The 16,359-nt window shown below is 37.0% G+C and overlaps 1 protein-coding gene across 3 annotated transcripts in view; it reads left to right on the top strand.

The window, feature by feature from the left end:
- TPR (translocated promoter region, nuclear basket protein) overlaps window positions 1-16,359 on the top strand; it is a 79,861-nt gene that overhangs the window by 17,650 nt on the left and 45,852 nt on the right. For all 3 annotated transcript variants that reach the window (XM_030572671.1, XM_030572670.1, XM_030572669.1), the window contains exons 9-21: window positions 1,437-1,524; window positions 2,038-2,178; window positions 2,896-2,987; window positions 5,307-5,504; window positions 6,192-6,299; window positions 6,925-7,151; window positions 11,058-11,221; window positions 11,477-11,616; window positions 11,711-11,859; window positions 12,648-12,810; window positions 13,372-13,506; window positions 14,307-14,447; window positions 14,619-14,787. In XM_030572671.1, the coding sequence (XP_030428531.1) occupies window positions 1,437-1,524; window positions 2,038-2,178; window positions 2,896-2,987; window positions 5,307-5,504; window positions 6,192-6,299; window positions 6,925-7,151; window positions 11,058-11,221; window positions 11,477-11,616; window positions 11,711-11,859; window positions 12,648-12,810; window positions 13,372-13,506; window positions 14,307-14,447; window positions 14,619-14,787 (1,915 nt within the window). The remainder of the gene's footprint in view (window positions 1-1,436; window positions 1,525-2,037; window positions 2,179-2,895; window positions 2,988-5,306; window positions 5,505-6,191; window positions 6,300-6,924; window positions 7,152-11,057; window positions 11,222-11,476; window positions 11,617-11,710; window positions 11,860-12,647; window positions 12,811-13,371; window positions 13,507-14,306; window positions 14,448-14,618; window positions 14,788-16,359) is intronic.

Here is a 16,359-nt window from a genome sequence, read left to right as displayed (position 1 = left end):
CTGTGGTAATGATGGTGTTATATTTCACACTGCATTTAAAATTTTACATTGCTCAACTCAGACCTGCTATTTTACTTCATTCTACAGACTAAGCAAAACTGCATTTAAAATAATAGAGGAAGTATCTTACCTACTGTATGGAATTTCCTTGTATTGTAAATGTGTTAATAATGATAAAATGCCATGCTCAGTAATCAGTGGTCTTAATCAATGCCCGTGCAAATTATGTTGTAGTCTTGCAATATTCCTCTGCATAGCTTCTAAATTATTCTCCTTAACCTCTGAGGATAGGACAAGAAGCAATGGACTTAAACTGCCCTTGCAGCAATTTAGGTTGGACATTAGGAAAAGCTTCCTAACTGTCAGGATGGTTAAGCAGTGGACTAAATTGCCCAGGGAGGTTGTGAAATCTCAGTCATTGGAGATTTTTAAGAGCAAGTTAGACAAATACCTGTTAGGAATGATCTAAATAATAAGTCTTGCCGTGAGTGTAGGAGGACTGGACTAGATGACCTCTCAAGGTCCCTTCCAAGCCTATGATTCTCTGAATTATATGTATGTGTATGTATACTTATATTTAATAATATATAAATAGAAGTTTGCTGCTCTTTAAGTATATAAAAATAAATATTTGCTTAACAAGGTTCATTATACATGAGGTTTTTATGAAAACAAATTTTGTTTATAAGAAAAATCTACAAAAAATGTAATTGGTCTCTAATTTTTGTGCCACAGTTTTTGAGTGTCCATCTTATATAGGGCCGATTTGCAGAGTTCCTGAACATCCACAGTGTCTATAGATTTCAATAGGAATTGTGGTTTCTCATCATCACTGAAAATCTGATCCTTGCTCTCTAGATCTGGGCACCCAAAATCAGAGGCAAATCCTAGAGAGGTGTGAGCCTTGAATTCTTTCTGCTTCAGTTGCTCTGCCTTTAAAATGGAGGAAAATGTTTTTCCACAGTAGTGTTACAAAGCAGTAATTCTGTTGTTTGTACAGCAAATCACACTGAGATTCTCAAAAGAAGGAACTATTCAAGTGAAAAGTATAGTATAAGTGCTAACTTGCCAGAAGCATTTATATCTAAGAACGAAAACCTCATACTTTAGAAAGTTTATAAATTTGATTTTTTTTATAGAAATCTGGACACCTAAAAATACTGCTGCAATACAGCCATGCAAACATGTTAAATAACTTTGGTTATGTCAACAACTGACCATTTTCTTCTAAAATGGGGAGTTAGCACCTGAATTTCAAGACCTTTAATTACAGTTTTGCTGGGACTTACACTAAGGGACAACTGTTTCCAGTTAGAGTAATGCCATGGCGTGTGTTACATATTTATGCCAACATCTTGTTGATTCCTGACCTCTGAGGAGCTACCTTATTTGTAACTGTTCAATAACAAAAGATTAAATAATACACTTGTATTTAGAGTGCTGCAGATGATTCAGAAGCGAAGAGCAATGAGCTGACACGAGCAGTAGAGGAGCTGCACAAACTTTTGCAAGAAGCAAGTGAAGGTGAGAAGCTACTTAAAAGAATTGCATAATTTTTAATGATTTTGTTTTCGGTTCCTGTTTAGTTAAACAGTTTGAGTAAAAACACTCCCAAAACAGCGGCAGTTGTGAAGGGAATTTTTTCTCTGTTCATCTGTGGGAAATGTTATTTAAATATTGTGTTGAATTGTCTTATTATAGTTATAAAAAAAATTTCATGTATTCCCATGATGTCCGAATGTACTTGTAGAATTTTCTTAACGTTATTGTGATTTTGAGAAGATATAATTTCTGCAGATTGTCTTTAAAGAAATTTGACCTGTGTCTTCATATCAGTCTCATTATTTTAGTTTGGCTTGTCCTAATCTTGCTGTTTAATTTTTAGCCCTCTTCTGCATTCAGCAGAATACCAGTTAACGCTTTATTTCTAAGATGAATGATTTAATGTTTTTCTCAAAGGACATCTAAGAAATCTCTTTAAAGATACTTTTGTATACTTCACTCTTTTTAAAGAGAAAAAATTATATGTAATTTTAGCTAACAAAGCAACAGAGGATCATTTGGCTGAGATGGAGGAGTCTAAAACTGCAATGGAAAAAGAACTCGGAGAGAAGATTAGCAAGTTAGAGAAGGAACTGGAGAATGCTAATGATTTACTTTCTGCTACAAAACGTAAAGGTAGGATAACACGTGAACTTTTTGTATGTGCCAGATTTTATATACTAAGTAATTTTCAAAAAGGGGTTTTGCATTGCAATTTCTAAAGCAAATAAGTGTACTAAATATTCATCTTAAAACATAGGATAGTATCTGGGTACAATATTATATAGTAGAGATCAATCTAAATATATCTGCTAGAGTCCAAATACCAGAGAAAATCAATTACTGTTGTGTTTTGTTTTAATTTTATAAAATGTGGAAGGTAGCACTTTTTTTTTCTTTCACCCTACTAGAGTGTCAGTTGTAGTTTGGCACAGTTGAGTTCTGCCAGCCATTGTATTTCAGGGCATCCCTGCTATTTAAATTGTTTGTTTCCATTTTGTAATTGAAGACAATCTGACAAGGAGATTGTTTGAACACTTTATAACTAGACTGGACAAAGCGCTATAGAATATATTATAAAGAACAATTTTACACTAGAATTAGGTGTATTTTATTTCTAATTTCTAAGATTTTTAGAACCAAATGGAATTTTTTCCTAATCATTATTTTTGAGGAGAAGGTTGATAAGACCTTATTTGTAGTGATTGTTGTCTATGTACAGTATGTGTGTTTGTTGTTGAGCATATGTGCATAGTATTTGTGTACTAGATATAAAATGTAAGCATCCGTGGAATACTTTCTCTCTATTTTATGTATGATTTGATATATGTTTTGGGTTTTTAACCTATCCAGGAGCCATACTGTCTGAGGAAGAGCTGACAGCCATGTCTCCTACTGCTGCAGCGGTAGCTAAAGTGGTGAAACCTGGAATGAAGTTAACCGAGGTAGATGGAATTAGTTTATTATAAATTGACTCAAAATCCATTTCTCTATTTGGGTCTTTGACTAAAATCTTTCTTACAACATTAACAACATGGATACAAAGTATTTACTCAAGTGTCCATGGCCCTAATCCAGCAAAGCACTTGATCGCTGCTACACTTTGAAGGTTCACTCGGAACAGTATGCATTGTGTTACTGCCTTCCCTGTAGTCCTGGGTGCGTCTGTGCTCTGCGGCTTTGGCTCAGAGTGCTGACACCACCAGCCTGCTTACAGCATAGTGACCTTACCCTGACTTCCACCAGCCTGGTTACTCCTTGCAGGATGACACCAAGGCTCTTCCAGTCCTGAGTCTCCATGGAACAGTCTGCTTTGTACTACTCAGCTCCTTTCACTGTAGCACTCAAACCAAATCAAGTTTACTGCTCCTTTAAAGACACAGTACACAGCACCAGCCTATTAGTTTGGCTAAGGATTTTACTCTTCAGTTTGAAATACCACACTCATATGGTTGTGTAATAATACAGGATTAAGTTTATTAACAAAGAACAGATATTTAAGTGGTACCAATTAGGAGGAATTAAGATAGAAATGGTTACAAACGAACAAAAGTAAAAATATGATTCTAACTTAACAAACTAGAATCTTTTTTCTTCAAAGTATTTTTTTCACCACAGTCATTCTTCCAGCATGGCTGGCCAGTCTCAAGCCAGGATCCAACATAGAACCCAGAGTCTGCTTTCTTTGTCTCCTCAGGTGAAAGATGCCAAAATGGCTTTCCCTCTCTTCTCATATCCTCCTTATCTTTGTTTTTGAAGTCAGGAAGCCTTCCTTGCGGCTCAGCTTGCTGTGTCCACCAGGAAGCTGATGTCATGTTAATTTTTGCAGTCTCCTCTACCACATGGTTTATCTACTCCTATTTTGATTGCTTTGTTTACCTTTTATGTGAATATACTTCCATTGTCTCTCCTTGCTCAATTTACATTGGCGACGCCATTCAAGCAGGTGGAACCGCATTCTTTTGTGCCTTAAACCCTATGTGCCATGCACATTTTAAGAACGTTTCCATCACCCATTTATAATTTTTCATATATCACCTCGCACAATATTGTTAATGACTGTCATGCTACTAGTTTGCATATGATACCTCACATGACACCATTTAGATACAGACTGTGATAACAGTGAGTTGGGGTACACTGATCTGGTCAGGCTTCCTGAGACTGTTAGATACCAGGGACCCCCTTGACCCCTCAGATGCTCTAAGGCAGGGGTTCTAGGACCTTTGTACTGGTGACCCCTTTCATATAGCAAGCCTCTGAGTGCAACTTCCCTTATACATTAAAAACACTTTTGTATATATTTAACACCATTATAAATACTGGAGGTAAAGCGAGGCTTGGGGTGGAGGCTGACAGGTCTTGACCTCCCATGTAATAACCTTGCAACCCCCTGAGGGGTCCCGACCCCCAGTTTGAGAACTCCTGCTCTAAGGGTCACAATCACGTGATCTAAATCAATGGGTTTACTCACATGCTTAAAGTTAAACGTGCTAAAATGTTGTGCTGGGTCACCGTCTCAGTGGGTTAAAAAGCACTAATGTCAAGGTTTTTTATGAAACATAAAAAGAGAGAGTGTTTCTTCAGTCCTGAAAACATCTTATCCAATCATATGTGAATCTGGTCATCATTTTATTTGTGCACACCAGTTTTTTACAATGATGAGAGCTTTTCCTTCTGTCACTGTCATATAGGATGCTCCGAACGTGTCAAAATAAGCTGAAGTTTAAGGTGTTCTTTATGGTGGAACTAATTTGTACTTTTGTAGAAAGAATGGATTTAGTTGTATAAGATTTTTTTTATTATCTTCCTTTTTTTGTTCTCTCCTTTCTCCCACCACTAGAGATACTGATTCCAAAATGAAACATTTTGTTTACTGCTAAACTTGGTATTGCTAAGTTTTTTATTGTTTGATCTGCCATCTATGAATTTTGATCTGGCTGATATCTAGTTAGAACATATTTAAGATTTGCCCTATTATAGTTCGTGTTGAATTGCTGTAGTTACACAATAACTTGAAAAATGGCGAGTATTGCATTAGGGATGATAACATCACAGAATATTTGCATCATTAACTAATATAAAGCTTAAACCAATTAGTTATTCAACTCAGAGAATGCAGTTGAAAAGATTACCTTAATATAAAATCTGTTACAGAATGTGATGTAAAATATGTATATCAAATGTGTGAATTAATAGTCATTAGATAAGTGTTTTTTGAGGTGATTGGTTACACTTTTCAAAAAAATGTTTTCTTGACACAGCTTTACAATGCGTATGTGGAAACACAGGATCAGCTACTTCTGGAGAAGCGGGAAAATAAGAGAATTAACAAGTATTTGGATGAAATAGTACAGGAAGTGGAAGCCAAAGCACCAATTTTAAAACGGCAACGTGAAGAGTATGAACGGTCACAAAAAGCTGTAGCCAGTTTGTCTGCTAAGCTTGAACAAGCTATGAAGGTCAGTGTGAATATTAAAAAAGAAAGACAGGAAGTAACTTGTATAGAGCATGCAGAAGATTTATTGTGCTAATCCCCTAAATTTGTAAACATAGTGAATGGATTCTAGTAAATGATGTGTTGTGCAGAAGAATCTGTTTTGTGCTTTCCAGTTTTGAGCGGTTATGGACAAGATTGTTCATGATCTCTGTTACAGTTCTAGAACAGTGTGTTTACTTGTAGTCTTGTGACCTTCTGTGAGAAGAAAACAAATTTATAATTAAGGCCTTACATAGCTGATCTTAATTTGCAAGGGGGTACCAAAAATAGGAGATTGAGTAACTAAACAAAATGGGATTTAGATTTCCAATTCCAATTAATTATCATGGAAATTGGGTTTCCAAATTCTTTAGGCAGCTTTGAAGAATATAATCCTATAATTTTACTGTGTGGCGTTACAAAAAGTAATTGAAGTGTAATCTGTAAAAGTAATTATTTGGTTTCTTTTACTTTTGATTGTGGAAAAAGACACTCAGACTCCAGCCTCAAAGGAGTAAACAAATACTTGGTTGCTTTGAGGCACAATACCTGTATTTTTACTACAGTTATTCAGAAAAAAGTCACTATATATGGCGTGATCACTGTAGCAGGAAGTGTTGATCAATTCTGAATTTATAGATGTTTTATGTAATTTTTTTTTTTTAAATAGGAAATTCAGCGATTGCAAGAGGATACTGATAAAGCCAATAAGCATGCTTCTGTACTGGAAAGAGAGAACCAAAGACTGGAAATACAAGTGAAAGACCTTTCACAACAGGTTAGAACAAATATTACTTATTTCTTTTTCCTAATACAGTAGTGGAATGCTCTCACTCTTGTTAACTCAGTGATCAGTTGCTGTATTGTACATTCTGAGATTGGCTTTGTGAAGTACACCTCTGATGTTGCTGATGTTCTTAAAAGCATTTCCCTGGGCCAGTGTATTATTAACGTTTCTGCTTATAAAATTAGATTAAGTTCAACTTATCAAAAGCTTAAGTCATCTTTGGGAGAACATGATCCATGTCTGACACAAATTGCAATATGAATTGGATTTTGTTTTTGTGGAAGTGGAAAGTCCACTGATCTGAGCACAGGATCGTGACCAGGAATACCTGAGTTCAAGTTCTGACTCTAACAGGGGTTCTGTGACTTGGACAAAGGACTGAACCTCTGTCTCACTGTAAAGGGATATCTTCTACTAACCTCAGAGGGTTTTAGTGAAATTTAATTCATATTTTTAAAGAAAACTGTGCCATTCAATTTTAATTCTAGACAGAATACTTTCTATAAAGTTAGAAAATACAGAACTCAAGTGTTTTGCTTCTAAAGAGTTTGTCTGTAAAAATAAATTTTGAAAACCAAATGTAAGTTAGTTTTATAACCTGAATGTTCTTTTTCAGGTGAGAGTGCTTTTAATGGAACTTGAGGAAGCCAGAGGCAACCATGTAATTCGTGATGAAGAAGTGAGCTCTGCTGACATAAGTAGCTCTTCTGAAGTAATATCCCAGCATCTAGTCTCCTACAGAAATATTGAGGAACTTCAGCAGCAGAATCAGCGTCTCTTGGTGGCTCTTCGGGAGCTTGGGGAGACTAGAGAAAAAGAGGAACAAGAAACAACTTCATCTAGGTAAACTTTCCTCCTTCAGCAAAGTTTTCATACTTCCAGTGACAGGACATGAAAGTAAAGGGTTTAATCTGTAGCAGGGTAGATTTAGGTCAGTTATTAGGAAAAACTTTCTAACTATGATGATAGTTAAACTCTGGAATAAGCTTCCAAGGGAGGTTGTGAAATTCCCATCGTTGGCAGGTTTTTAAAATCAAGTTGGACAAATACGTGCCAGGATTGTCCCTGGAAAACAGTGGGCTGAACTTGGTGACTTCTTGAGGTCCCTTCCAGCCCTACATTTCTATGGTTGTATGTTAAGCAGAAGAATTTTCATGTTGAGGTTCATATTAATTTACTTGCAAAAGCAATAATTATTTTCAAAAGCATTAGTCAGCCAAAATTTAGGCTTCAGATTAAAATTATTGCTAGGCTTCATATTGCATCTCTTCTTTTTTCCACTTTTTCAGTTCAACACACACAAACCTTGCCACCTTCTATATATTCTTCCAAAACTTAGGCACTTTTATAACTTCTTGAAATGGTGCTTCACATTTTCCAAACAGATAAATATGTTGATGGATGAAAACATATGCCAAGCCCCCGGTCTTAATTTGTGCCTTATATTTTGTGTAATAGGAGTTGCAGTGAATGCTAGGTTTTTAACTTTGCCTAAGGATTTCCTTATTTTCTAAAAGAATGTTAATCTATTTAGGCAAAGTGAGTTTAAGATTTTTGGAGTGATAGTGTTCCCTTAAGTACTTTACGTTTAATAGTTACTCTTCATAGTTGATAACTAATAGATGATTTGTCCAGTAAAGAATAGAGACAACTGTACATTATTTTTATTATTGAGTCTGCAAAAAAAAAAAAAAATTCTACATACATGTCCAAATCATTGTAACTTATTTATGTGCATATTCGTTTGTTTTTCCTAAAGTTAATTTTTTAGGAAAAATTTCAGTCTGAGGCCGCCAAAAAATTTGTTCTGAGAACCCTGATCTAGACCATCTCTGATAGGTTGGTCTAACCTGCTCTTAAAATTTCCAGTGATGGCAATTCCACAGCCTCCCTGAGCAATTTATTCCAGTGCTTAATCATGCTGACAATTAGGAATTTTTTCCTAATGTCCAGCCTAATCTTCTCTTGCTGCAATTTAAGCCCATTGCTTCTTGTCCTATCCTTAGCGGTTAAGAAGAACAATTTTTCTCCCTCCTCCTTGTAACAACCTTTTATGTACTTGAAAACTGTTACCATGTACCCTCTGTCTTCTTTTTTCCAGATTAAACAAACCGAATTTTTTCACTCTTCCCTCATAGGTCATGTTTTCTAGCCTTTAATCATTTTTGTTACTCTTCTCTGGACTCTCTCCAATTTGTCCACATCTTTCCTGAAATGTGCCCAGAACTGGATACAATACTCTGGTTGAGGCCTAATCAGCGGAGAGTTAGCAAAAGAATTACTTCTTGTGTCTTGCCTACACTCCTGTTAATATACTCCAAAATGATATTCGCTTGTTTTGCAACAGTGTTACACTGTTGACTCATATTTAGCTTGTGATTCACTATGACCCCCAGACCCCTTTCCGCAGTACTCCTTCCTAGGCATCTATTTCCCATTTTGTAAGTGTGGAACTGATTGTTCCTTGCTAAGTGGAGTACTTTACATTTGTCCTTATTGAATTTCACCCTATTTACTTCAGACCGTTTCTCCAGTTTGTCAAGATCATTTTGAATTATCCTATTCTCCAAAGCACTTGCAACCCCTCCCAGCTTGGCATCATCTGCAAACTATGCCATTATCTAATTCATTGATGAAGTTATTGAACAGAACCAAACCCAGAACTGATCCCTCCAGAATCATTATGCCCTTCCAGCATGACTGTGAACCTCTGATAACTACTCTGGGAGCGGTTTTCCAACCAGTTATGCACCCACCTTATAGTAGCTCCATCTAGATTGCATTTCCCTAGTTTGTTTATGAGAAGGTCATGTGAGACCATATCAAAAGCTTTATAGAAGTCAAGATATACGACATCTACTGCTTCCCCCCCATCCACAAGGCTTGTTACCCTGTCAAAGAAAGCTGGTATGTTGGTTTGACATGATTTGTTCTTGAAACAAATCCATGCTGCCTGTTACTTATCACCTTATTATCTTCTAGATGTTTGCAAATTGATTGCTTAATTATTTTCTCCATTATCTATCCAGGTACTGAAGTTAAGCTGACTGGTCTGTAATTCGCCGTGTTGTCCTTATTTTCCTTTTTATAGATGGGCACTATATTTGCCCTTTTCCAGTCTTCTGGAATCTCTATTTTCCATGACTTTTCAAAGATAATTGCTAATGGCTCAGGTATCACCTCAGTCAGCTCCTTGAGTACTCTAGAATGCATTTAATCAGGCCCTGGTGACTTGAAGATATCTAAGGTGTCTAAGTAATTTTTAACTTGTTCTTTCCCTATTTTAGTCTCTGATCCTTCCTCATTTTTGCTGGCATTCACTATGTTAACTGTCCAATCACTATCAACCTTCTTGGTGAAAACCAAAACAAAGACGTCATTGAGCACCTCTGCCATTTCCACATTTTCTGTTATTGTTTCCCCCCCTCCCGCGCATTAAGTAATGGGCCTACCTTGTCTTTGGTCTTCCTCTTGCTTCTAATGTATTTGTAGAATGTTTTCTCGTTACCCTTTATATCTCTAGCTAGTTTTATCTCATTTTGTGGCTTGGCCTTTCTAGTTTTGCCCCTACATACTTGTGGTGTTTGTTTATATTCATCCTTTGTAATATGACCTAGTTTCCACTTTTTGTAGGACTCTTCTTCGATTTCCTTGTTAAGCCAGGATGCTCATGGAAGGTGGAAAAATTCCTGTCTCTTAAGCGGGTCCGTGATACGGGGACCAATGCCACTCAACCATAGCCTAGAGCAGTGGTAGGCAACCTGCATCCCACAGGCTGCATGGGACCCATCAGAGTAAGCTGATTGCGGGCTGCGAGACATTTTACAGACGTTGACTGTCCATAGGCACGGCTCTCCACAGCTCTCAGTGGCCGTGGGTCACTGTTCATGGCCAGTAAGAGCTGCGGGAAGTAGCGACCAGCGCATCCCTGCAGCCCACTGCTTCCCACAGCTCCCATTGGCCAGAACAGCAAACCGCGGCCATTGGGAGCTACAGGGGGCCATGCCTGCAGATGGTCAACGTCCGCAAAATGTCTCGCAGCCTGCAATCTGCTTGCCCTGATGGGCCCCATGCAGCCTGTGAGATGCAGGTTGCTCACCACTGGCCTAGAGCGTGGCAGGAAATGTGACAGAGACTTGGCACCCTGGCCAACAAATAGTAGTCCAGCTGTGCTCCAAAAAAGTCAAAGCCTAAAAGAGTGCCAGGGGATAGGAAGATCCTCTTGCAAGCAGAGTGCAGGAATATATTTCCTTGTAGTATCCAATTTATCCCATCAATATATGTGGGAAAGAGGTAGCCAATTGATTGGCATATAGCCATCCCTCTGCTTGAGAGAAGGGAATCTCTATTTCCCCAGTCAGATTAATGAGTGGCATAGCTGAACATGTTTTGTGTTTGGTAAATGAACAGTTTAACAAGGTACTATAATTGTACCTAAAAGTTAAAACAACTGAGAGCTCAGATAAGATGAGCAATAGGATATCTGCAGATATGTGACTGTGAGTTATGTTTGCTCACTTTTTTAAAAGAAAATTTGTTTAAGTCCAAGGGCCTTGTCCAGTCCCTGTGTCTTTGCTCAGAACTCCCAGTGATACTAACTAAAGTTCCAAGGATGGAATAAACAGTTTTTAAGGCCTCTTGTGATTAAATAGTTTAAATGCCTCTGTAAAAATGCCACCTTGGCTAATAATCATTGCTTTCTAAATAGAGTTAAAAAGAAAACAAAATCCTGTCTTTTCTCTGTTTCAGAATTTCTGAGCTGCAGAGTCAACTTGAGGAAGCCATCCATGAGTTAGAGAAACTGCGTGAAGCACGTCATGTTCAGCTGCAGCTTGTAGACTCTATAGTTCGTCAGCGTGATATGTACCGCGTACTGTTAGCTCAGACAACTGGAGTTGTCATTCCAGTGCAAGGTTAGGCTTATGTTAGAAACTCACAAGTTTCCACAGTAGTTGATAACTTTCTAAAATGATTTATGGAGAGGATTGCAACCTTTCTTTAGTTTGTCTGTGGTGTTCAGTGTTTATCATTAGATGGCATATGGAAAATATGAAATATATAAGTTTTTTGCTCTAAGATCTCTTAGCCTACCCAACACAAGTGACTGAGATTCAGTCTTCTGTTTGTATATTTGATGGTTTTAAAATGTAGCTTTTATTTTTATAAAGCTTCAAGTATGTTGCCCGAGGAGATTTCTTTTACATCAACCCCAAAACGTTCAACTATACCTCAGGCCATGTCAACTCCTGCTCCAGTATCAATGACTGAGTCTGCAGAGGCAGTAGAGGCTAAGGCTGCCCTTAAACAGGTACACTGAATTTTTTTTAATAAACATTTCAAATAATTTGTTTCTTTTTCACCTTGTAATCTTCTTAACGATTGTTCCTTAATGCTTGCTGTAGCTGCGGGAAGTTTTTGAGAACTACAGAAAAGAAAAGGCAGAGAATGACAAACTGCTAAATGAACAAAATGAAAAACTTCAGGAGCAAGTCACAGACTTGCGGTCGCAGAATGCTAAGATGTCCACCCAACTTGAATTTGCCTCCAAACGGTAAGCTGGTGATTATTGCATTTCCAAGTAGAACTCCATTTTCTTGTCTTATATGTAAGAAAACAAGCTAATTGCTTGGTATTAGACTATATAGTATGTTTGTGGACATGAACTGCCAATAAAATACCCATGTTTCCAATTGAGTGAGAATGCAGTTGCCACACACAGGCAAATGTAGGTGCGTTTTTACATGGCAACTTTATAATTCCACAAAAAGCCCAAAACAGATAGCATGTTGCTACTCCCAAAAAAAAAAAAATACCAGTGTTACTTAATCCAAAGTGGGAGCTCATAATAAATTCTTTTTTTACAAACAAAAACCAAGAAATCCAATGAGGGAACAACCCAAACGTAAACTTTGGATCCTTTATTTGAAATACAACTTCCTCGATTAAAGCCAAAGAGAGAGAGAAACCTTATATTTTTTTTAAGCCATAGGAGCTTCAGTAAGTGGAAGAGAAGGGTCTGTTTAGCCTGTGTTAATTGGTTGTTGTTTGTTAAGAACTAGCCATACTTGAATATTTGAGTTAATATCATGCATCATATTCAGAAACTTAATATGAAATGGAGCAGTGCTTCAGAAAAATCTGTTTAATTTGCATTCACTTTTCCAATTCAGCTAACCTTTTACAGGGCTAGTATCTCTGTAAAATCATGCTTCAAACTGGTACATGAAAACATAGCATGTTCATATGAGTGTATGCACCCACCTTGTAATTCAGTGCAAGTCATTTAACTCAGGAATATAAACTACTTTTTCTTTTCTTTTCTTTTTTTCCCACTTACAGTTATGAGATGCTGCAGGATAACGTTGAGGGATATCGTCGAGAAATAACATCCCTTCAGGAGAGAACACAAAAGCTCACAGCAACAACTCAAAAACAGGAACAGATAATTAACACCATGACCCAGGACTTAAGAGGAGCTAATGAAAAGCTGGCTATGGCAGAGGTGATTGTACAGCCTTTTCATGCAATCTGTGTTCGTGTACACTTCAAATTTAGTATAGTGACAAAGTAAATTTCTATTCCATTGTCTTGAAAACTGTTAGAATTTGAACCAGTGCTTCACACCACCTGAAGTTTTGGAATTCAGTGAAATCTAGTACTAAATCTCTTAACTTCATGCCTTGTGAAAACACTGGCTGTTAAAATGTCAGCGTTGGAACATATGCATATATATGAGATATTTTATTTACCATCACAAATACTTACAGACTCAGTAAACTCTTCTAAGGGCTGTTTTCTTCAACTGATGAATAGAGTGAAGCTTTTGGTTAATGTTAGTCAGCTAGCTAAAGTTTTGTAATTCCAGCCTTATTTAATTAGATTGTAACTTGGCTTAAATTTCAGAAATGTAACATTTAGAAGAGTACTTGACTGGCTTTGGTTTCTTATCTTAATTGTTTGTTTTTCAAGAAGTTATATAGTAGGTAAATATTGCCCAAATTAACTAATGCACAGATTTGCTGTTAAGATGCTAAATTTTCATTTGTAATCTGCTCCTTTAAAGGTGAGAGCAGAGAACTTGAAAAAAGAGAAGGATATCTTGAAGATGGCTGAAGCTCGTCTGACCCAGCAACGAGAATCTTTATTAGCTGAGCAAAGGGGACAAAATTTACTGCTTACTAATCTGCGAACTATTCAGGTATAATCAAATGCCATCTTTTTTCTTGGATGCAAAAACCATGTGAACTGGAGACAGTCTTTTCAGCTGATAACACTAAATGTGTAACACTTACTTTGTCAGATCTTTCAAGAATTAGTATAATGATTTGGCATGTAGTATTCGAAGCTTTAAAAATACTGGTGAAAATAGCATCTTTCAAGATATTATCCAATGCTTGATGAAATCATTGATTTCAGTAAGCATTGAATCAGGCCGTTAAACAGCAATCATTGTTTCAAGTCAAATAAACATTCTTTACTTGAAAATGTTACTTAGCAATTTCATCAGTGAGCAATAATACTATCATCAGTATGGACTTCGTTTTTATGCACTTTTCAAAAGACAAGAAATTATTCTCCTTCCATTGAAAATATAATCATTAAAATGCAAGTGACTGTAAATTGTGGATCAGATCAAAAAAGCGATTACTTGTTTCATTAACTCTGACAAACTTGATTCTGGTCACTACCTGACCTACTAATTTTGTTTTCCTGTTACACTGTGGTGTGTTTAATATTTCGTTCATAAATAATTGCTTAAGATAACATTCCTAGCAAATTCATCATTAATTTTTCATGGTGGTAACAAGTTCTGCTGTATATGCCAATCAATTGGCTGGCTACCTCTTTATACAGCATACTGTGTGGTGCGTAATTTTTTTTTTGAGGGGGTGAGGATAACAGGAATGGTGTGGAGTTAACTCATACTAAGTGATTAGGATTTCTTCACTTGTCTGAATTATTCCACGTGGTAGCAATTGCATTTCGTGCTTTTATCAGGTGATATTGGAGAGGTCCGAGACAGAGACTAAACAAAGACTCAACAACCAGGTAGAGAAACTAGAGCGTGAGATATCCCAGCTAAAGAAAAAACTAGAGAATGAGGTGGAACAAAGGCACGTGCTTACCAAAAACCAAGATGTGAGTACTTGTAAGCAATTTTTTCTAATTGATGTTTAAGAGAAAAATAAATGAAATTGCTTACCAGCTTGCAAGATCTGCTTAATCATTATATTGTTGTCTTGTATTAGTTATATTGGATTTTTATGCAATGTGTCAAGTATTGCAGACTCAAGAACGCTGCCTTTACAGGTTCATCTGTTGGATACTAAGAGACAACTTGAGACTGAAATGAACCGTCATCTTAACACGAAGGAACTGCTTAAGAATGCCCAAAAAGAGACTGCCACATTGAAACAGCAGCTGAATAATACTGAAGCTCAATTAGCCTCCCAGACATCACAGCAGGCTCCTGGGAAAGGTAAAGTGAAATGGTGACTTATTGAAACATTTACCAGTTTGAAAGCTGCCCGATGAAGGAGGAGACTAGAGTGATTTATGTCCAGTGTTGTGTGTAAATCTAGGAATACAGTCTCTGAAATCAGAAAACCCCATTCTGATTACTCCAACGTGTTCAGATACAGTTTGACCAATATAACCTATAAAAGAATTCAGATGGACCAGACTTAAAAACAGGACAAATCAATAGGTCTCCTACGTAGATTTGAAAGTTTACCTTTATGTGAAATGCTATTTCTTAAATACATCTGATCTTCTAATTCTTCATCCTCACCATCCTATTTAATTGCTCTGGGTAATGGGTGGAAATTTCTGAACTTGCATTTTATGTCACAATTGCAATGTAAGTTTGTGGGTGAAATCTTGGTTCTGCAAAAGCTAATGTCAGAACTTCCATTGACTTCACTAGGGCCAGTGTTTTACTTTATATCTTTTAAAGCAGCAAATTTTGTGATGTGTACTTTCAACAGATAGCGACAAACTTTTTTTTTAAAGTCCTGATTTCATGTATGCTTTGGTTGTGTGTTTAAGATACAGGATTTTATGATGTTTTGGTTACGAATTTATTTTAATTTGTTTCACTGTGCAACATTTAGAACTACATCTTCGTATTTTTAGCTATAGTTACAGATGAGAAAGGACTTGCCTCATGAGCTATTACTTTTTATTTAGTGCTTAGGATTTTCTAAAAGAAAAATCCTTTTGGCTTGAAATTTCTCATGTTTGTTCTTAGCCTTAAAGGAAAACTTCTAATCATTGGGAAATAATTTGGTTTGACTGTTTTTAAGAAAGTTATGAACCTTGAAACTTCTTACTTGTTAAAAATAAACTTTTTTATTCCTATAATACCCCAAAAATTCTGTGTTTAAAAATACTCAAATTTAATGTGTACATTCTCCTCCAAATATGAAAGAGCACTTTATCTTTTAAAAATAAATGTTTACAGAGATGGTAAAATTATAAGTAGAGACCCATGACATTTGTTAAAACCTTTTATAGTTTTTCATTTAGTTTTGGGAATTTTTTTGTTACTTTGTTTTATCCATCCCAGCAGGAGTAGCAGAGGAGCCTTCCATGGGGCGGTAGGAGGCTGGGGAGGTTCTCATGTCCCATGGGAGGCCTTGTGGGGTTTCAGGGTGAGCCCACCCAACATTTGCCTTGCAGCAGCAGTGGTTCTTGCCCCATGAGGCTGAGTCCTGCTTCCTGTTCCAGGCATTGTGACCTGCTGGACAGAGTTACAACACCACTCAAGTTTTATCTGGCCATCATGGCAGTAGGAGGGCAGTTGGGCCAAATTTGAGCAAATAGTACTGCAAGTTTGGGTTGCAACGCTACTCACTCAGATTTGGCCTGGAGACCCCATCACGTCATGATAGACAGATGGTTGGGCCAAGCCTGAGGAGCACTGCGACCCCATGCAGGAACTGGGCCCAGCCCTGTGGGGCAGGTGCACCCCTGCAGGGTGAGGTATTGGGGGCAAGGAGGGGAAGGGCACAGTTGCTTTATTCTGTTTTATATATATTGTTCATTGTAT

This window comes from Gopherus evgoodei, chromosome 8, assembly GCF_007399415.2.
Source record: "Gopherus evgoodei ecotype Sinaloan lineage chromosome 8, rGopEvg1_v1.p, whole genome shotgun sequence".
NCBI classification, from domain to species: Eukaryota; Metazoa; Chordata; order Testudines; family Testudinidae; genus Gopherus; species Gopherus evgoodei.
Note: the sequence above shows the minus strand (reverse complement) of the source record. Positions and strands in the feature narration are given on the sequence as shown.